This window comes from Sturnira hondurensis, unplaced genomic scaffold (genome assembly GCF_014824575.4).
Source record: "Sturnira hondurensis isolate 20B ecotype Veracruz unplaced genomic scaffold, ASM1482457v3 Scaffold0022566, whole genome shotgun sequence".
Classification (NCBI taxonomy): Eukaryota; Metazoa; Chordata; class Mammalia; order Chiroptera; family Phyllostomidae; genus Sturnira; species Sturnira hondurensis.
In genome coordinates, this window is record NW_028095197.1 from 10,527,444 (window position 1) to 10,550,003 (window position 22,560).

The 22,560-nt window shown below is 50.5% G+C and overlaps 1 protein-coding gene across 2 annotated transcripts in view; it reads left to right on the forward strand.

The window, feature by feature from the left end:
* The first annotated feature begins 461 nt into the window (after positions 1 to 461).
* COL15A1 (collagen type XV alpha 1 chain) overlaps positions 462 to 22,560 on the forward strand; it is a 92,989-nt gene continuing 70,890 nt past the window's right edge. The window contains exons 1-3 of one of the 2 annotated variants that reach the window (XM_037035897.1): positions 462 to 580; positions 779 to 878; positions 961 to 1,046. In XM_037035897.1, the coding sequence (XP_036891792.1) occupies positions 868 to 878; positions 961 to 1,046 (97 nt within the window). In that variant the 5' untranslated portion in view covers positions 462 to 580; positions 779 to 867. Of the gene's footprint in view, positions 581 to 628; positions 879 to 960; positions 1,047 to 22,560 lie in introns of those variants that run through there. The other variant, XM_037035898.1, reaches the window with a different exon arrangement.

Below are 22,560 nucleotides of genomic sequence, written 5' to 3' on the forward strand. Positions count from 1 at the left end.
TCCGGGAGGCTGAGCCTGGTTCATCTCTCCAGCATCTCTTCACAGAGCCTGGAGTGATGTCTTACCTGAGACTGTGTCCCTGTTTCATGCAACTATTGGCACCTCCTACAACCTGGGGCTATTTAAGCAGAGAAGGAACCAAATATAAACCCTTGTCTCCTATGAGGTTACGCTTGGGGACTCGGGTACAGACAAGTTACAGAGAGGAAAAGCCTGGAATATCAGCTACATTTACAATTTTTATTAGGATTAGTTTTGCTGCATTTAATTATAAGTATCACTTATACCGCCCCAACTGGATCACTTGGAGGCATTCGAGTAGGTTCCTGGGTCCTGAACACAGGATGGGGCGCCGCAGCCCTCAGCTCAGTCCAGCTGTGTGATCTCGGGACTTGGGCATCACTTCTCTGAGCCCGTTTCCCCGGACAAAATCACAGTGATTCCAGCCACCCTGGGCCGTTGAGACGATCTTACTGGCGGGTGAACGGAGGGTGCTTTGTCCTCGGAGCAAACCGGACAGAAGTGACGGCTGGAGAGACCCGCTTCGGCTCGGGGTGGAATTGGCGGCCGGAGAGAGCGAGTCAGTGGAAGGGGAAAAGGGGCGTGGGGAGATCCCAGGGTGGGGGTGCGCCACCGCTGCCCGAGGTGGGGCGCGGCGAGGGGGAGCGCAGGGCGCGGCGGAGTCGGGTTTCAGAGCGCGGGTGACTCAGGGCGCGGGCCAGGAGCCGGGAGCCTGCCCGCCGTGGCCGCTGCCCAGCACCGCCTTTGTTTCCTGCAGGAAGGGCGAGCGGCGGCCAGCGCGTAGCGCCCCTTCGCCTCCACGGAGCTGGGCGGCTCAGAGCCTTCGGGACCCGGCGGACCCGGGAGATGGCGCCAAGGTAGGACCCGCGTCCCCGTACCCCCGGCCCCCTCAGCCCCTCCCGCCTGCCTCACCTTCTCTCACTCGGCCACTTCTTACAGGAGAAACGAGCAGTGTTGGAGCGTGCTGTGGCTGCGTTGGTTCTGCACGCTTCTCTTCGCTGCAGTCACGACCCACGCCGTGACAGGTAAGCGACCCGCCGTGAGGATGGAACCGGCTGCCTCTGCACCCTGGGGAAGTTGGTTTTGGCGGCCGGCGAGGCTGCGGTGCGCGCCTCATTCCTGGACATAAAAGGGAGTCCTCGCCACTCCGTGCGCATTGGCGGCTCTGCCGCGGCTTCTCGGGTCAGTGCAGGGGTTTCCAGGGGTGCACGAGAATCCTGGGCACCCAGGGCGGGTGGAGCGCCATCAGGGCACCCAAGATATCTCAGCTGGGCGCGGCCTCTCCAATCTTGGGCAGAGCGAGAGTTTGGAAGCACAACGGCAGCATCAGAGGTTCTGCGGGGACGCCCAGGTCGTGCGTGCTGCCTAGCTCATTGCAAGGACAGGTCTGGTGCCCTCCCTGCCCGCAGGTGCGGAGCAGCGCTGCCAGCAGAGACACCTGGATCCCTTGCCTGGAAAGAAATAACGGGACTGAATTGCTCTGATGACTACCTTAGTTCTGAATTACCTACGAGTCAGGTCCCTCTCCCGGGGCATTGGTTTTGGGAAGAGCTCTGGGCTTGGGAGCCAGGGGATCTCGTCCCTTCTGTTCCCCGAGGCTCATTGTCCCCACCAGGACCCGGAGACTGTTGGATGAATAGTGGGGTCTTAGTTAAAATAGAGTCTGGTTGAGTTGTGTCAGGCTGCGTGGGTTCAAATTGTGCCCACGGTTTAGGTGACCTTGGGCAATGAATTTCAGCTTTCTGGGCCTCAGTTTCTTCATTTGAAAAAGGAGAATAATGGAACCACCTTACCTCCTAGGGAGGCTGTGAAGATCAGTTAAGAGAGAGATTAGAAACAATATGCTTTCCACATACTGGCATACACTGGGAAGAAAATAAATGCTAGAAGTTATGGCCTGATCCTTGCAATAGCTGTTAGAAAGCAGTGCAGGCGTTTCTACAGTGAGGATACTGAGCGTGGGAGAGGCTTAGGAAGCAGCCAGTCCACAGGCAGGACCTGAGCTGGATCTGCGGGCTCTGGTCCTTCCTTGCTCATCCTTTCTCCGTATAATTCTGTGGAAGGACTGTGCTCTCCAGAAGGTAGTCTCTGCCCCTTTGTGGGTTTAGGAGGTTAGTGCACAGCCTCAGTAGAGGTGTGGGGAGAGGGAGGAACAACTGCCCCCATGCAGGAAATTGGGGATTGACTGGGTGGCCTTGGTTAACTCTTTGTGCTCTGGAGGAAGCCTGGGACAGCCCAGACCATTGTCTTCTTGGGAGGGAGATCCAAACACGATGACAGCTTTTTGTGCCAGAGCGCGTCCAGCCTGGCATTTCTTGCAGATCAAAGGGCAGCTGGAGCGCAGTTTTGGCTTCTCAGCACCAGAGCCCATGTGGGAACGCTGCAATTTTGCATGTGATATAGGTTACTGCCAACTCAGCAGCAGAGGGCAGCTCCAGGTTGTGTGGTCTTCGCTGAACTCTGCTGCAGCCCTCACCCCCAAAAGGAAGAAGGTCCTGGGGAGGGGCACTTTGTTGTTTCTTTCCTCCTCTGGCGCTTATCAGCTGGATCCCTGGATGTCAGGTCAGGGCTGCAGTTTCTCAGGCAGAGGAAGTCCTGTTCCCACACATAATGTAAAAAGGCTGTGCTGGGAAACCCCCAGGAGTTAAAAGGGCCTGGGGAGGGCTGTTCGCAACTGATGGGTACTCAGTGTCCTCTTGGGATTCTGAAGAGGATCTTCCTAGACACGGGACACAGCCTCCTGCAAACCAAATGTTTTCTGCAGTTTAATTAGGTTAACAGTTGTGAACCATTCCGTAGGGTGAGGTGGAGGTGGGAACACTTTCACGTGTCATTCACCCAGTCCTCCCAATTACTCGGGGAGGTGGGGACAGGGACTGGTATTGTCTCTGTCTTTCAGATGAGGAACGTGAGTCCCAAAGTCCCAAGGCTTCTCAGCCCCTCAGGGTTTCCTGGCCTGCCTTGTTTCAAGAGACCCCTATTAAAGGGACCCTTGCCCCTCACACCGATCCTTGTGTCCCTAAGGGGCCACAGCTGAGTAGTAAAGTTACAGTGTCATTGGAATACCTTCTCTGTTTTAGAAGATGACTTTGTGGGGACAGAGACAGTGGTGTCACAAGTAATTTGTTCCAGATCATAAAATAGTGGTATGTGCAAGTTACTTGTTTTTCTATAAAGTGTTTGTGAACTATAATATCCATTCAGAAAAGTACACACAGAAAGTACAGTCCAGTGGTTTCTCCCGATACAAATATCCACGTAACCTAGGTCAAGAACAAGCGTCGCCCCCGAGGCTCCTGGGTGCCCTTTGGCTGTGTTATCCCCTCCGTCACCTTGACTTTCATGGTGATCACTACCATACTGTTTAAAAATAACTTCAGTACCTATGCATGTATCCCCAAATTCTAAAAAATTCCATTTTACATGACTTTAAAGTTTATACATGGAAGATGTCTTCTTTGGTGTGTGGCTTTCTTCACAGAATAGTGAGTTTTTGAGATTCATTAATGCTATTGCGTGTGGCTGTAGTTAATCCCTCTTCTTTGCTGTATAATATTTCACTGGATGATTATCGTGCATTATTTATCCATTTTCCTCCAACAATATTTGTTTCTTTTCCATTTTGGGCTAACCTGGTAGTTTGTCTGTGGACATTCTTGCACACGTCCCTGGGTGCACATGCACACACATTTCTGTTGGTTCTGAGCCTAAGAGTGGAGTGTGGGGTAACAGACTTTGAAATCGTCCAACTGAGCAGACGATGTGCGAACACCCGGCACATCTTCCACTGTGGCTGTTCGAAGGGACACAGCCACCAACCTAGCACACGAGTCCTCAGGTTTCAGTGTCCTCACCGGCACTTGGCCTCATCACTCGGCCTTTCTAATGGGCACCTGTTAGAATCTTACTTCATTTCTATTTTATAAATATAAAATTTATATTTACAAGTTTATATTTACAAGTATATTGGACATTTGGATATCCTGACTTACCTTTTTTGAGGTAAGCTTCACATGACACAAAACTAGCCATCTTCACATGTCCAGTTCAGCGGGATTCAGCACATTCGCCATGCTTTGCAGTCGTGTTTTTATCTACTTCTAAAACATTTGTATTACCTTAAAAGAAAACCTTAATTCCATTAAGCAGTCATGCCCCATTCCCTCATTCACGCCTCACCAAGCCCTGGCAACCACTAACCTGCTTTATACCTATGGATTTGCCTATTCTGGACATTGCACATGCGTGGGCTTACACAGTACCTGACCTTTTGTGTCTGGCTTCGTTTACTTAGCATAACGTTTTTGAGATTCGTCATGTTGTAGCATGTGTTAGTACTTCATTCTTTTTTATGGCCAAATAATGTTCTGTTGTATGGATACACTACAATTGTTTTGTTCATTTCCCCACTCATGGAGATATTTGGGTTGTTTTCATCTTTTGACTATGATGAGTAGCATTATTATGAATATCCATCCATATGCAAGGATTTGTTTGAGTACTAGTTTTTATTTATTTTGCATATGTAGTTAGAAGGAGAGTTTCTGGGTCATAAGGTAATTGCACGCTTAAGTTTTTGAGGAACTCCCAAGCTCTTTTCCACAGTGGCCTCACCATTTCGCAGTCACACCAGCAGTGTACGAGGGTTCCGATTTTTCCATATTCTTGCCAACACTTGTACTTTTCCATTTTAAAAGTTATAGCCATTTTAGATTTTGTATCACTGGCCTTCTGCCTCACCTATGCCCTGCCCTGTAATGAGCTACTGTTGCTCACATACCACTGAAATTTGTGATGAATATAAATGATTGCAGTGTTTTAATTACTGGCTGAGTTTTTTTGGTTTTGTCTGAAGTGGGAGATGCCTGTGGTAGCCCCAGGTCCCACTTTCATGCTGGAAATCCCTGGCGCACAGAACCCCTCACAGCTCCGTGTATGGCTGGGATTTTGCAGTCCCGTTGACTTGGCACAGGTGTGAACTGATCTTCCTGCCTAGAGCACACTTTCTTGTACTGTATTCCCTTTCTCTCTAAGCTCTAATCCTACCTATCAGCTTAAACGGCCCCTCTTCCAGGATCCTTCCCTGATCTCTCCAATGGAGCTTTCTCACCACTAAACCCCTACAGTTCTTCCTCTCTCTCTCCAGGCCCCTACCATTGTCCCACTCTGTATTATCACTATTTTACTCATCTCTATTCCCTACGGGAGCACCCTGAGGATTGGGGTCGTGTCTCATTTGTCTGGAGTTGGTCACTTGGATTTTGGTCATTTTCTTCTTATGATAAACCCTACTGCTGGGAACATCTTCAGACAAATGGCCTTCATTTTCTTTTTTGGGTTATTTCCTTTGACTAGTTTCCCCAAACAGACTCGCCCATCCCAGATAGACCTAGTTGGATCATTCTTATGCATTTAGATGGATTTTTCTTAGAAGCATGTTCAACCATGCCATTCTCCAGTTTAATTGCTCTGGCCGGGCTCTCAGTGTACCTGGGATGGAGTCATGCCCCTGACCCCTGCAGGCCCTCTGTGGTCTGTCCTTGGCCTGCCTCCTGGTCTCCACTCACACGCAGCCCCTCTTAACTTGGGCTCACACCAAACTACCAGTAGGTTTCTGAATGAGGTATGCGACGTCCCACCTGTATCTTTGCACAGACCGGTTTCTTTTGGAGAACGCCTTTCTCCTTGTCCACAGGCCAACCCTATTTATCCTATAAGGTTCCTTTCTGGGGATCCCTCCTGCTCTGCCAGGCATGTCGGGCTTCCCTCTGGGCTAGTGCAGCATTTCCCCATGTCTTAGTCACAGGGCTTTTCAGACTCGACCGTGACCTTTGATTACTTGTCTGTCTCCCCTCCTATAGAGGAAATTCTGGGAGGCAGAGACTGGGCCTTGTCCAACTCCCAATCCCAGGACCTAGTACAGGGCCTGGCACAGACTGGGTGCTCAGCAGACTTTCCCAGCGAATCCAGGGGGGTTGAATGGACAGGTCTGAACCGTGGTCTAGAGCGGGTGCGCCAGCTGACCACGTCCTCCGTGGTGTGTAAGCCGCCCTGGACTCTTCTGCAGGTCTGCCAGCTGTGGGGTGACCATGACTGAGTAGTCAGAGCACATTATTGAGCTTTTAGTTTATCTTTCCTTTAATAACCTTCATAACTAGTTAGACTGGAGTTTACACTACTGTTACTTTGCTCTTTCTCTATGCCATCTAATTGTATAAACACATTTTCTAGCTTATCCCTGCTTATCTTACTCCTGATAGACTCTGTTTTGTCCAAAATTGCATATTTATATTTTCTCTGCTAGCTAAATAGATGAGCCTATTTTTTCATTTTCTTTTAATGTCTACAGCTTGATCCATTTAAAATGGACCATAGATTAGGGTGTGATCTGAAATCAGTTCTTTTCTAAAGTGGTACACTGGTTTCCCCAACATACTAATTAAAATTTGAGCTGTTTCCTCATCATTTTGTTTCTTCTGGTTATCATATAATTTTTTTCCTTTTAATGATAGGATTTCTTTTTCCTGGAATCTCTATACTACTGGTCACTTTCTTTGCATATGTGTGTGTGTTTTTTAACCCACATGGTCTTGATAATTATAATATGCTTTGTAATATGTTTAAAATCTGATAAGGAACTCACCCCTGCTTCCTTCATTAAGATGTCAATTCTTTAGTACAGGTTGATTTATCACTAATCTCCTCGTGACAAGCTTGGACCCTGGGAGTGTTGTAGTGGTGGTGGGCAGGTGAAGATTATAGAAAGGAGGCAATCTGATAATAAGTCTCAGTTGAAGACATTAATGTGCAGTAAAGAGAACAAATGAGCAACTAAGGCTTCACAATCAGAGCAGTGGATGGGGGGAGGGGTCTGAGCTGCTGCTGCAGATACAGGGCAGCTGAGATGCGTCAGACATGTTGGGCAAAGCCATGTTCACTAACTGATCACCTTCCTCTGCTCCCGCCCAACTAGCAAGAGAAAAAGTGCAGGGTTAGAAGAGAACTTGGGAGAAGGTCCAGCATCTTTCTGGGCAAGATCTAATGAGGGAGGCATGAGTCCTAGGTCACCTAGTGAGTGCGGTCCAACCCTATCCCCAACAGAACTCAACTCAGCCCAGCGTAACCCAACCGACCCAGCTGAATCCAGTCCAAATCATTTCACACTTGTTGTAGGTCCGTGGACTGGACAGGGCAGAAAACTGTTCTGAGGGTCCTGATGTCACTCTCAAGTGACCAGGACCCCTGACCTCAAGTACTGGGGGAGTCTCTTTGAGTTTGGCTTGCAGGGAGCAGCCTGCCCCAGGTCTCTGCAGGAGTCACTCATCCCATTATTGAGAGACCCAAAGGGTCCCGGCGTAAAAGTCCCTTCCACCACCAGGAGGCCTTATGCAACTAGCTTCCTCCCAAAGGGCGCATCTGTTGAAATCTTCAAAACTGTCTGCCATGTGTGTTTTGGCTACTATTACAGATTTTTGTCTTTTTTCTATATTTCCTGGCTGCGTACACTCCCTGAGGCCCCCTGGGGTAGGTAGTACAGTGGCTTAAGGGTTGCATTGGACCCAGTGCCCGTCCTGGAGGGACTCGGCACCAGTAGCACAGATTGGTGTGCAGCAGCTGGCTTGAATGCTACGGAGCATCTCCTGAGTGTCCTAATGCAGGTGCAGGCAAGCTTCCACACTACCAAAGTAGGGACACCGATTTCCACTGGAAGATGGGGGAGTCACTGGGCGGGGGCATGGCAAGCAAGCTTTGAAAGAAGAGATGTATTTTTTCAACCATGTTTAAAAATGTTGGTAATAATAGTCATTGTAAAAAATCTAGGAGGTGAAAAGAAGTTTATAAAGATCACCTGTCATCTCGTGACTCAAGATAAACTCTGCTAACATTTGGTGGGCTCTCTCAAGTTCTTTTCCATGCTTACCCATGCATGTGTGTTATAAACAGGTCATCCTGTACATTGTATGTTGCTGCTTGGCTTTTTCTCTCCTTTAACAACCACCTAGGCACTTCCCCTGGAACATAAATACTCTTCTCCATTGTAATTGAAATAGAATTTCATTATGTGGATGGTTATGTGGAAAAACCTCCTTTTTCTTTCCTGAAAAAGGAGGTTTTTCAGGAAATGAGAATGCAAGAGCTCAGGTCACAAGGACCTGGGTACTTCTCAACCCTGACTGCACCTTAGAATCACTCTGGAGGTTCAAAAGGAACTTGATATTCAGTCTTCTGCCGCTTTCAGAGTTCTTGATTAACCCATGTGGGGCAAGGGCAGGCTTTTAAAGCTCTTGGTGCGCTTCTCAAGGTGCAGCCAGGGATGAGAGCAACCAATGTAGGCCAATAGCTTCCCCAAGAGGAAAGTCCCTGTTCATGGTCGCAACACAGGTGAGTGGTGGAGCTGGCATTGGACCCCAGAGGGAGCTCCAGAGGGCATCTATAGCTCACACACATGAGCTCTGGGATCCCAGGTCTCCTGGGTTCAAATCTCAGCTCTGCTACTTCCCTTTGAGTGACTTGGGGCCAGTTACCTTTCTTTTTCTTAATGTCTTTAGCCGGAATAGGACAATAGTCTCTACTGTGAGGAGTAATGAGATAAGCATTAGGCTTGTGTTTGCTGACCAGTTCAGTACCTCCACCCTTCCCTGCTCCCACATTGCTGTGGGTTCCTTGAGGGCAGGAACCCTGTTTTATTTATCCATGCTTCCCAACATCTGACATGGTATTAAACGGACACAATGAGCATTTGAATACATTAATGAATGAATCATTCAAAGCCCGAGACTGTGGAGATCTTAGTGAAAACCCAGCATTATGAGCCCTTGACCAGAGCAAAGTCTGAGTGTTCCTGCAGCCCCTCTGGAAGACCACCCGCAGCCATCCGATGCCACGGATGGTGGAGGGGTCAGAGCAGGGGTCAGAGCAGGGGCTGAACGGTTACACGTCAGGGATAGAATGCACGTCACGGAAGAAAAAGGAAGGCATGGTTTCAGTGTTGGAAAGTTACAATCATTCCATCCCATAGAACAGGGGTGTGGAATGTTCAAAAGCTATGACAAATCGAAGCTAAATTCATGCAATTCCAACAATGTCACACCCAGAACTCCATCTGAACTTGGATCAGCCAGTGGCTTCTCCCCTTCCAGCCACACAGTCTTAGCGGTAGCGAGTTCTGCCTATTTTCAGCACACAGGTCTGTCTCCTGGCCCCCGTTCTCGCCCTTCCCCCCTAGTGCAGCCACAGTCATCTGCCAGCAGCATCAGCACCACCAGGGAACATAGTAAAAGTGCAACCTCTCCGGTGCCTCCCACAGGCTCAATAAATCAGAATCTGCATGTTAATAAGGTCCCCGGTGATTCACGTGCACATTGAAGTTTGAGCAGCGCTGTAAAACCAACTCTGATGATGTCACCTCCTCATAGAACTCTTCATCAGCTTCCCAGGCTCACCACCTGCAGTAAACGGAGCAGTGGACCTCCAGAGGTGTCCACATCCTGATCCGCAGAAACCGTGACTGTTAGGTTACCTGGGAAAAGGGAACTTGGGTTCAGATGGAACTGATATTGATAATCAGCTCAATTTAAAAGAGGATAAAGATCCCAGATGACTCAGGTGGGCGCAGTGTAATCCCAGGAGCCTTTAAAAGTGGAAGAGGGAGACAGAAGAAGTCAGGGCAATACAATGTGAGAAGGATTTAAGCAGCCTTCTTTCCTGGTGTTGAAAATGGAGGAAGGGGCCACCAGCCAAAAAAATGTGGGCAGCCTCTGGAAGCTGGAAAGAGCAAGGAAATAGGTTTTCCCTTCGAGCTTCCAGAAAGGAGCATGGTAAGACCTGTGTTGGAGTTCTAACCAGCAGAACTGTAAGGTAATAAATGTGTGCTAATGGAAGTCACTGAATTTGTGGCCATTTGTTATAGCAGCCTTAGAAAATGATTATAACACTCCATAGTGTGACGTTTGAGATTCTCCGAGGACCATCTCCCAGCATATTTCTCCCCGCAGCCTGATCTCAAACCACACAGCCTCCATTGGCTGCACTATGGGGAGGGCCACCCCCGAGAACGCAGAATGTGCTTGTTTTTTCACGTATCCCCGGTACCTAGCACCGTGCCTGGCTCCTGGCGGGTACTCAAGCCGTGCTTGTTGAATGGATAACCAGGCAGGGGTTCCCCTGCTTTTGTCTCTGTCTCTCTTTGGGCCTCAGTTTCCCTATCTAGGAAGTGAAGAGGTTGGACCAGGTGAACTCTAAAAGCAGCGTCAGCATGAACATTCTAGGACACTGGAGTTCAGTTTGGCCAAACTTGGGGGCAGCCGGGAGGAGTGATTCACTTCAGCAACACTGAGCCCTGTTCGGATCCTTCACTGACATCCCAGCCCATGGGACACAGTCGGGATCCAAAGCCGTGTCCAACAACTGTGTGCGTTTGGGACGAAAGAGAGACCAGGGAGGCCCTCTCCCTCTGCCCAGCGGCAGTGCCAGGTTGCTTGCTCTCCCACAGAAAGAAAAAGGAGGGAAAGAAAACCGTTTCTCACTGCAGAGTTTTTCCATGTGACACATTTTCTAATTTTACTCCAGCCTTAACTGTCTGGAGTTGATGGCTCCATTTCAGGGTCTACCCCCGCCCCTTTTAGAATGTGAACTTCTAGTTTAAGGAATAGAGCAGTTTAAAAAAAGAATTATAACAGTTTGGTTTGTTTGGTATTTGCAAGTGTGGGCTGATATTAGATTATAGCCGATGTCTTCGTTTTCTCTGCTGGGGGAAGCTCTCTACAATGCACAGCATTAACCCGGGTCAGTGTGCCTGTAGACAGGATTCCTCGGTTCTGGGCTCAGCCGTGGGAGCTTGACCAAGTCCTTTCCTCTCTTGGGCTCAGATACTTAATCTGCAAAGAAAGGAAATGCTGCCTCACCATGGAGACTGTGCCCGGGTTGGGAGAAGTGGTGGGTGGACCCCATTCCTCAGAGTCCATAGTTCTATTTGAGATGCCATTGGAGTTGCATGTACCCATGTTTCTATCTGCCATCAGCGTGTACAGTCTCTGCACGGGTGGTCTACTGTGTGGAGTGGCTGAGAGCGGTTAGCACCTGGAAGAGTACTGTAGCTTTGTTTCAGAGGAGTCAGTTCTGCCCCTGCTGTGTCTACAGCAGCCAGTCTGTCCCTTCCATCCCTTCACCCTGCCTGTGTCGTACTCACTAATGGATTGTCACAGCACCCCCTCGCCGTTAGGACCTTCCTTCTGTCCATCTCTAGCACATGTCCTCACGGCAGAGAGCTTGCCAAAACACGGGCCCCCTCATTTCATGTCATGTCTCTTCTTAAAACCCGTGTATGTATGCTTCCTGTTACAGCTCAGTAAAGCCCACTCTCTCTGGGCTGGATCTTGAGGTTTCTTTTCCCCTCACATCGCTCCCCACGCTCTGGCTTTAGCCACACCAATTCCTTGCTGGTCTCTGAATTGAATGCGTATGTTCCCTTCTCCCAGCCTTTGTTAGTGTCATCCTGCAGTCTGGAATACTCTCCTTTCTCTCTTGAAATCCTCTTTCACCTTTTCTCCCTTAGAGACTTGCTGCATGAAGTACGGTCCCTGTGCCAGCAGCATCAGCATCACTCAGGAGCTTGCTAGACATGCAGGATTCCAGGTCCTGCCCCAGACCTGCTGCTTCAAAGTCTGCACCTCTCCTGGTTCCCAGTGAGCATGCTCACACAGAACAGGGAAACATGGGCCTCTGTGGCCTGGAGGTGAGGTGCTGGGCTTTGGGTCAGACAGAGCTGGTTTGATTCCAGGCTTTGCACCTATTAGCTGGTGACCCTGAAAAATTTACTAATCCTCTTCTTGCCTCTGTTTTCTCATCTGTAGAGATGATAAGAGTACCTGTGTCAGAGTTCTTGTGATAAGTCCACGAAATCGTGTCCCCAAAGCTCTTAGCACAGTGCCTGGCACATGGTGAACCCTCAATAAAGGGTCATGGCACGGTAACAAGGTTCAACTTCAGTGCTAATGGATGTGGTCCCTACACCCTTCCGTGGCCTCTCTCAGCATTGTGCTGGGTTCATTCCATCAGGGGCAGAATTCAAGTGCATCTTGCCTTGGGGAGGGTGGCACAATGCCATGCCATTTGATTTTGGACTTTAGAACCATTGAACTTCCAGTCAATGACCTGTGATATCAGAATCCGAACCTTACCCTGCCCCCTGTGCTGTGTTTACTCTTGGAACTGGGAGATGCAGGCCCTTGAGGCATGTGGTTAGTGCTGGGGTCAGACAGAGCTGGGGAGAGATAAGCAGGCAGAGTCTGATGTGGCAAAAGTGAGATATAGCTAAGCCAGGACTTTGTAAATGTGGGTGGGTAGGACAAGATTAATCTCAAAGTTTCTGGCTTGAAAACACGGCCACCCTGCCTGTCATAGCTGATAGGTTTTTCGTATGTTCACTTGTTCACTCGCTTTCCCTCAAATATTTATTTCATCCCTCCTCTGTACAAGGCAATGCGGTGTGTGCTGGGTGTGCGATGACGCGCTGATGGGCGTGGTTCCCACCCTCCTGGAGCCTGCAGTCTAATGCGGGACCTAGACCTTAAATAAAGGGTTGCACAAAAATTTTAAATATTTGTAAATAGTAAAACGCGTTATAAAGAAGCACAGGGAGCCAAGAAAGCCCATACCCGGCCACTCTAAGCTGTCCTGGGGTGTCAGGAAAGCGTCTCCGAGGAGTGATGTTTGAGAATGAGACGTGGAGGATGGATAGATTTAGCTGGGAAAGGGGGCGGGGCGGATGGGTTGGGAGGGCAGTGGAATGTTCCAGATAGATGTGCAGAATGAGAGGATGGGAGCAACAGCCTGTGTGTGGCCTGAGCGTGGTGGGGGTGGGAGCAATGCAGGGTCGGGGAGGTTCTCCAGGATGGAAGAGACCCTTTGTTCCGGAGCTGCTTTCCTGAGCCTGGCCCTGGGCAAGCATTTTGGCTTCCACGGTCCCTCAGGTCCAGCGCCTTGCTCATAGCCCAGGGTTCACTGGCTGAGGGCTCGGGGTCCTGCTTCCTGTCCTGTTCCTGCCTCTACTTCTCTGAGAGTAAACTGCTTCCGGTGGAGGAGGCACAGAGCAGGGTCTCCAGCTTTGGGCTGCACAGAGAAGGGCATTTAAGAGACTTGCAGCCACACAGTGGGGAAGCCGAGCAACGACACGGTAGGGAAGCGAGCCAGCACAGAGTCCCCGGTCCTGCCTCAGCCATCCGGAGCCTCCCAGGCCATCACAGCTGCCTGGCTGAAAGATCGGGAGGGTCACGTGGGGTAAGGATTCTAAGAATTGCCCTCTACAGTTAGACTCCAGTTAGACTCCAGTTAGCCTTGGCTTTGAAAAGCTTCTTCCTGTCTGCAATGAAGAGGTTGGGCCAGCTCGAAGGCTTGTCCAGAACTGATGTTATCTCTTCAGATGTTTGATTCTCTGGATCTCTCTTCCAGGGAGCGTGTGTGTCCATAAACAACACAAAATTCTCTCACCACGAAACAGAAACGAGGTCTTGGCAGGGGCAGGGAGAACAACTCAAGTGGGAAGTTTTTCGATGTGTCTGCACAGGAGAGCAACTCCTTAGGGCTGGTGGGATATAGGCGGCATGGTACCCGTACATAATGTGGCACATGAAGCTCCATTGTTTATTCCCTGTATCCATGTTACTCAGCAGTTGGTACCTGGGGGTGGGGGCATGGGGCGTCCTGTAACAACTGGGGATGATTTAGAACTTTGTGTTAAAAGAAGCAGCACCCGTGTATTATAGCGTGGAGTGCACAGCTTGAGTGCCTTTAAAGATAAAGCAGGGGGCTTGAACTTCATTTCCAAGCTCTGAGGAACTCTGGCTAGACTCAAGCCCTTGGATACGGGGTCCCCTCTCTCGGATGGTAGGTTGCTTTAGTGAAGATGTAATGTATGAATTTGAGGTCCTGAACTTGTAGGAAAGGCTCGAAATCATTGCAATGTGTGCCAGAACCCATTCTTGTGCAAGCATTTTCTCTGTGTACAAATACAGAGTGCACTTGTGTGTTGAAAACGCTATTAATTTTCGTTTTGGGTTTTTTTTTGCCATGGACAAGATGGAGATTGCTCTCCATAGCCTTGTACTGGAACTGTCCCCTTCATGAGGGAAAGACCTCAACAGCACCTTCCATACAGCAGATGCTCAGTAAATGCTAGTTGAGTGAACAACGTGTGTGCTCATGGCTATAGGGAGCTCTCCTCTCTCAATCTGTGTTCACCTTTCAGGAATTAGTGTGTGTGGCTGCATTAGCATGGGAAGTTGGGTGGAATGTGAAAAATGCTGCTCATGCATATGCATGTGGGAGACTGGCTGGTCCCACTCAAGTTCAAGGTTTCTAAGAATTGCCCTTTGAAGGCAGCCTCCTACCCAGTGTGGTCTGTGCCATAGTGGCTCCTTGTGGGAGAAGGCACAGTTCACCATTCACACTCCTTGGACAGCTGGGGGTCCTAGGGCTCCCTTGTGACAAGGCCCAAAGACCCCCAAATACCTCACTTCCCTCAAAGCCCACTGGGAACCTTGAGGATCCAGAAAATGTTGGACTTCCAGAATCATCTGTTCTAACTCTCCTAAATTACAGATGGGAAGGCAGAGGTTCAGGCAGAACAGGGACATGAGGACAGTTGCACAGCTGAAATAGAGGGGAGCTGGGTCTAGAACAGGGTCTTCTGATGCTCAGGTGGGCGGCATCGTACCAACCCAAAGTTCCCAAGTGCTGCTTGACCATAGATGTGCTGCCAGTCTTTTCCACCCTCAGGGCTGCAGGAGGAAAGACGGGAAAGAATTCACCCATCTATGCTGGGGGTTTCTTATGTGTGTTTAGTGCTGACCTTTGGAAACATCGAATGGACTTCAAATGCCAGTTCCTCCATTTACTGGCCATTCCTCCATTTACCTGGGAAAATTGCCCCTGAAGAGCACTTTGGCTTCCTCCTCTGGATGGGGGTGGGAGAGGTCCTGCCTCCTGGCTGTGTGATGCTGGAGGGCCCAGAGCAGAGAAGAGACAGCAGGCATTCGGGGGCTGAGGCTCACCCCTAGCCCACGAACCCCATCCTGCTGCACAGGTGCATCACTGGGAACTTTTGCAACTTGCTGAGGCCCAAAGACACTGGTCAGGCTGGGAGCCAGGCATCAGTATTCCAAGGGCCCCAGGTGATTCTTCAGCCCAGCCAGGGATTCTCAGTATGACCATGCATTTCATGGCAGCAAGGGACAGGCCGGCCCTGTTCTCTGATGAATCTCCAACACTAATTGTGCCCAGCACATGGTCGTTGGTACTTGATGATATTTGTGAATGAATTCTGAATGGATGAACAAGATGTGCTTGGCACCTGACCTTACCCTGTACCATGCCCCTGAGAGCTGGGTATTGTCATCTTTGTGTCCAGATAAGGAAACCGAGGCTCCCAGAAGGTACACCTGGCCCTAGGTCATCAGCTAGTAAGCGGTAGAGGAAGGACTTGCGCACAGGTCTCTCTAATGATGAATCCCACATCTTTCCCCTGCACTTACCTGCTGGGCAAGTCTCATTCTCCTTGGGTCCCCCCAAAGTCAGTCACCCTCAATTTCAGGTCTCCAGTTAGGGGTGTCTCCTGGGTGTTCATTCTGGAAGGTCCACCTTCCCCGGCACCACCCATGGAGGCACAGAGGCCCCCTCTCTGGCAAACATTTGGAGACCGTCAAGTACTTTCATCTAGATTAAACAAGAGTTAGCCTGTTTCAAAATATGACTTCAGGGTCACCATCTGTCCTGGCTGTTCCTGAAACTCAAATCCCATTTCAGAGCCAAACAGGGCTCCAACATCCTGCAGAGAGCAGGTCTCTGCACAACAGAGTAGGAAACTGGTAGAAAGAAGCCATGTGTTTGGTAACATCTGTCCCCCTGCTCAACAGCATCCAAGTCATTGCACAGGGTGGGGCAAAAGCGGGTTACAGTCGTTCATATGAAAAGTGACACAATGATTAATAAACAATACAGGAACAAACTGTGTTTTGCATACTCGTGGCTGGAAACCTACCCGTGCCCCGCCCTGTATGTGCAGCCCAGAGAGACTCCAACGCGTTCATTCCCATGCTGGGCCCTTGCTGTGTACCGAGTATTTCCCCATGCCTCGACTTCTTCAGGGGATGGGCGAGGGCGGTTTGCATAGTAGATGACTGTGGGAACATGACATAATGTAGGCACTTGAACGGGTCACATCATCAGGCTGGGCCTCAGTTTTCTCATTTTGGGGACATTGGACTGGGTACTTCCCAAGGTCCTGCCCAGTTCCGAAGGTCACCCGACTCCCCAGGTCTCCGACAGCCGTGGTCAGTGTGGGCGAGATTTCACTGCGCCTGCTGAAGCCGTGAGCTCATTCTGTCCTGGGGCTGCTCCTCCGCCCGGACCGAAGTCCCACGTGCTCCTCTGTTGGGATGCCCTGGGCCGTTTCCAGGGCAGCTTGACTCTGCCCCGGGCATCACATGTCAAGTGCTGAGACTCTGCAGGAAAGTATGTCTCCTGCTGATGCCAAACTACCGCCTTCGCCCCACACTCCAGATCACTCAATCCCACCCTCTCCTTGGCACGAGGAAGGAAGGGGGTCCAACTCCTAGAGGCAGCAGCTCCAGGTGAAGTGGCGACGCCTCCTAAAATGGTCGTCGACTGCAGACTTCCTCAGAAACCTGCTGAGGTGCCCCATTGTCTGTTGGGTAAATTTTAGGCTCCTTGGCTTGGCATTCAAGGTTCTCCACAATCTGACTCCAGGGTCCTAAGTGAAAAAGTGGTTTAAAGTAAAAAGAGCTGGGAAGGACATCAAATGGCCCACATGTGAGTCACGCCCATCTCAGTTACCAGCTCTTTGGCCTTGATCTCCTTCAGCAGCAGTCTTCTCGTCTGCAAAATGGGACCCATAGTCCCCAGCTTATCAAATTGTCCGAGATTAAATGAGCTAATGCATGTCGGTTTAACACTTGTAAACCTGTATCTATCTAGATTCATCCTTCTTCCTGCTCTAATTCTGGAAGTTATCTTAGGGTCCCATTGCTTTGTCCCTGGAACCACACATCTACCCCTAATTTCCCTACCTCCCTTCCTCCAACCCTGTGGGTTCGCTTGTGTTCTGCTGGTTCCATGTTCGCCTGTGCAATGCCTTGCAGGCCTATCTCATGGGCCCCGTCCCTCAGTTCAGGGCTGCATGTGTTGGTGTCCTGTTCTAATCTACTGAGCTGATTGCTACTCGGGGACCAGAGTCTGAGTCCTCTTGACCTCACAGAGTCCAGCCCAGGGTCAAGTCTGGATAAGGTCTACCTCTGGAGGCTGGTTGTGGGCCAGGCCAGACCGTCAGCTGGGACCAGGATGGTGCAGAAGGTGGAGAGGTCCACTCTGCCTTCCCTTTGAGGATTCTCTGTCTCCTGTGGCCATGTTCTCTTGGCCTGGGATCCTGTAAACTACAAGTGAATGAGGCATGTGGTCAGCAACTCTTTGAGAAATTTTATTGACCGTGTGGTTGTCAACCCTGCCAGGGAATTCAAGAAACACCCAAGGACGTGCCTCACTTAGAGAGACTCAAAAATCACCAGTGTTACTCTCCCAAGCTCCTGCCGCATGACGGCCCTCCTACCCCGTGGGGCTGGAGGTGAGGATGGGGGTGACATGCACTAGGAGCAGGCATCTCATTGTTCTGTTCCTAGACCCTCAAGCACTGGCCTGTCCCATCCTCTTGTGCCCTGTGTTCTCAGCTCAACGCTAACACCCAGATAGGCTATGAGAGTCCTCCCGAAGGCCTCCAGCCAAACCTCAAGAGCTCCAGCGGTGTAAATGGAGAGGGGGAAGCCTATGTTGTTCCTCACCCAGATCCTGTTTCAGGAACGGGGAGGGGGAGGCAGCTGGAATTTAGTCTGAAGTCTAGGAGGCCAGTGTGTTTATGAGCAACACTCCTAACTCCATCAAGGGGTGAGAGCCAAGGGCAGGCATTTTGCAGAAGGCTGGTCATCCAATCTGATTAAGGGGCTGCCAAAATGAGAAAGATCTCAGCCTCAGGGACGTTAACATCAAGGCTCCGTGAGGTTACAAAGACAGGTTTGCCCCGCTCCCTGAAAGTAAAGCGTTCCTACGAAGGCTTTCATAAGCCGAAATGGCGTAGAGTGAGGAAGCAATTACCTTAGGACACATCTTGCGAACGGAGGCATAAAATAAGTCGAGATAAAGCACAGATGCCCTCAGACACACTTGAAGCTACAGAGGCTTGCTGCCGAGATGCTGAGTGTAGCTTCCGGGAAAGGGCTTGGCGGGGGCCACTCTTGCTGCTTGGGCGTGCACTGCTTCTGTAAGGCTTGCTGCAAAACAAATGCTGGGTGCTGTTTTCACCATTTTTCATAAAAGCAAATCCTTTTTGGAGTTCTCCCAGTTAGTGTATATAGGTACTAATGTAGGTCTTTCATAACAGTGAAGCAGCATAAAGTGAACTTTAGAAAGGCGGGGACACCTGTATTACATCACACCAGAGTGAGGCTATTTCATGCATGTTGAGCTACATGGTGTTGGTGGGGTCACTGCGACAATCGCTGGTGTTCATTGGAATTCTTCGTGATTGAGGATAATAGATGGTATGTGCTAAGACAAGCGTACAATCACTCTTATCCAGCATCTAATAAGCTCATTCATTCATTCACGTAAGCATTAGACATTCATTTATTCTCCTATCGATGCTCCAGTTTTGCTCACTTGAGGCAAGGCCCTGTGCTAGAGGGGGGGTGGTGGAGAAGTTGGGAGATAGAGATGAAATGGGAGGTGATGCGTCCTCACTGGAGGGTTCAGGGCCCATGGGAGACACAAACAAGAAAACAGATAACAACAGAGTTGGGGGGAATTGGGACTTACTGGGAAACTCAGCCAGGGAGTGTTTCTTGGCAAGATATGACTCATTTGTAGTTCTCTGGATAGAGTCGCCCTGAGGCCCAGCTTCCCGGTATGCCTAAGTGGACTTTCCTGGATGTCTTTAAGCACCTTAAGCTCAGTGCAGGGTGGGGGAGCTGGGGAGACAGGGGAAGGTACTGTCACTGCCCTCCTGGAAGACATGGGCTCTTCCTGGTCAGCACAGGCTCTCCCAGGGGACCAGCTCCCTCAAGACCACAAGCTTCCTCCTACTTCAGATCCCTCACCCCAGTGTGTGCAGACTCCACAGTCCCCTCTGCATCCACTGGCCCCTCTGGAGCTACTTGGCTGCCTCACCCCAGGAATCTACTCACTAGGGGAGCTCAGCCTCCCATCAGCCTGGCGGGGAGGTCGCTCATTTGCTGTGCTATGAGCAGAAGGACGCCCCATCTTGGCTGGGGCCCTGCGTAGGCCTGTCCCCTGACAGAGGCATCTGGAGTCCTGCCCAGTCCCATGTGTGGGCCTTAGCCCTGCTGCTCTCTGCCTGTCCATGTCCCCTGCTCCATGACTCCCCACAGCTGGCCTCCCTCCCCATTCCAGCATTAGGCCACCACCTTACCCTCCACCACACAGGTAGGGCAGTGGGTTTCAAACCTGAGTGTGCCTCGTCTCCTGGAGGCCAGGTTGAAGCACAGGGTGCCTGCCTCACTGCGGTTTCTGATTCAGTAGGTCGGGAGCAGAGCCCATGAATTTATATCTCTGATCACTTCCCAGGCTGTCACCGAACGCAGGTCCAGCTGCCTGCTGCTTTGAGAGACAATACTCGAGAGGCAGGTGCTGATGTAAAGGAAAGTGGTTTTATTCAGGTGCCAGCACCCTGGAAGATGAGGGACTGTTGTCTCAAAGCCCATCCCCTGGAAGATGGGGAACTCTTGCCTGAAAGCCCGTCCCCTCCTCTCAGTGTGGGAAGAGGGAGAGGGGAACAGAACAAAGAGGTCAAGGGAAGGCAGTTGAAAATTTCTCTACGTGCAGACAAGCACAGTCCATTCCAACAAGGCAAGAGATGGTCTGGTGAGCCTCTTTCTGGTTTAGTCATCTGGGCTCCACGTCATCCCATCTTCCTGTCATCCTGGCTCATGGATGAAGATCAGCAAACCTCCCGGAGCTGGGATGCCTGAAGGTCAGAGTGTGTATCTTTTGAAACTAGTTCCTAGGACTCTTACATAAGCAGGCTGCTTATCTACACGTGATGTATTAGTCAGAGTTAGCATTTACAGGAGCAGTGTCGAAAGAATGGTGGGGTGCATTACAGTTCCTCACTGTTACAACTCCCCGCTTTAAAAGGTGATGCCGTGGCTGCTGGTCCAGGAGTGACACTCGGAGAACCGTCGGTGTCCTGGTTAAGCAGGTGGGCGACGCAGCTTGAACCCAGGCTGTCTCGGTCCATTTTGTCTCCACCACTTACCAGCCGTGTGACCGAATCCCTCTGCAGCCCAATCTCCTCATCTATAAAAGGGAGATAACAACACCTTCCTCACTGGGTCCCTGGGAGTATTAAATGACCCAGCCTAGGCCACGCTTAGCCAACAGTAAGCTCTCAGTGAACATATTAGATTTTTGGCGGCTGCAACAAGTTACCATAAATTAGTGGCCTGAAACAACAGAAATGTACTCTTGTAAAGTTCCGGAGGCCAGAAGTCCACGATCCAGGTGTCGGCAGTCTCTCGGGGAGAGCCCTGTCTGCCCCTTCCAGGTCCTGGGTGCTGTTGGCATTCCTAAGCTCCAGCTGTGTCGCTGCAACCCCTGCCTCCAGGGTCACAGGGTCTCCTCTTCTGTCAAATCCCCCGTGTCTCTTACAAGGACACCTGTCATTGCATTACCCACCTGGACAATCCAGGATGATCCCTTCACCTCAAGATCCTTAATTTAATTGTATCTGCAGAATACTCTTCTTCCAAATAGGGTCGCATGAACAGCTTCCAAGATTAGGAGGACATGGACATATTTTTTGGAGGGCCATCATCCTACCCACTGCAGTCAACACGGGCCATTGTCTTTATTGTTCAGTTGTTGCTTCTCCCAGAAGCTGTGCTTAGGCCTGACCCTAACTTCTAGCCTCGAACTGGGGGAGGGGGGGGTGGGCACCAAATCAGTTTCCAGATGTGAGTTCCTCTGGGTTGGCGCCATCTAGCTAAAGCCATTCCGAGGCCGGGGCAGGAAACTCTGCTTCTGAAGTTACACTGGCCCCAGCGCGGCATTTCAGTCTGTCCGCACTTCACTCATCTGAGGAAAACAGCACTCTCAGCCCCAAGACGCCTGTTCGAAGCCCTTCATCCATGTCGTTTCTCACACCTGAGCTGACACACCCGAGGGAGCGCTTTCAACTAAGACCCACATTTGACCCCCATTGCAACCCAGTGAAGGAGGCTGGGTCAGCCCACGTTTCAGGCGAGAAAAGCAGGGAGGGAAAGTTACCCAAAGCTACCTTTCTGGGCAATCGCAGACAACAGTTTAGGGGAGGGAAAAGTAGAGTGTCATTGGCAATCATCACAATAATCATTGTACCTGATTAAATGCGTGCTGTGGCCAGGCCTTCTGATCGGTACTCTATGTCTGCCATCTCAGGTCATTTTCAAAACTCTCTCCCGAAGTAGGTGGCATTATTTCTGTTACGGATGGAAAAACTTGGGCACAGAGAGGTGAAGCATCTTATCCAACACTGCACAGCTTTTAAATGCTGAGCGGGAATTGGAAGCCAGAGCTGGCTGAGTCTTCCCCGCCTCCAATACCATGCGGCTTGGAGATCTGTCCCAGCTCTGAAAATATGTCAGGTCCACCAAAATGAGAGCCATGGCTGCCTGGTGGTGAGCATGACCAGAGTCTCCAGCCCTTCCCAGTCTGCTCGGAAGGTGAAGGCCAGGAGAGACTGTCTCTCACTGGCAGTAGAGCCCTGAGAGCTAATGGGAGATGATGATGTTGACCCTAAGAGTGGGGGGTGGGGGTGGTCAAGGCAATGGGGATAAAGAGGCGGATGTGCTCAAGGTCACTGAGGGCTGGGACAGTCAGGGTGTGTTCCCTGGAGAGGGACAGCCTTGGGTTGAAGTGACAATCCTGGAGCTGAGCAGAGGGAGACTCAGCTTTTTGGATCGGACAGATGAGGGTTTGAATCATCATTCTGGGACCTCGTGGGCAAGTTATTCTACCTCTCTGTGCCTCTGTTCCCTCTTCTGCATGTTGGGAGCAGTAAGACCAGGGTTATTGTAAAGAACGAACTCGGGCTGTGCCTTAGTATCACCTAGGAGCTATGTAAACTTGCCATGCCCAGGCCAGTCCTGGACCAGCGGCATCAGCACCTCTCGGGGTGGGCCTGGGCATTAGTATTTTTTAAAAAAATCTCCTGATTCTGTGCAGTCAGGGTTGAGAACAACAGCTCTGCAGGTAAAGGAATTGGGTGTCCAGGACACCGTAAGAGTTCAATACACAGGAGCTCTTATCATGCATTCACTCATGCATTCATAAAACCAACATTTATTGGGCACCTCCCGGTGCCAGGCTCTTTACCAAGCCCCAGGGGTCATCTGTAGAGGTCAGCTGCTCACATTTACTGACGTCCATTTCTAGCATCGCTCCCCAGAAAATGGGTTCATTGGGTTCATCCCTTTGTGA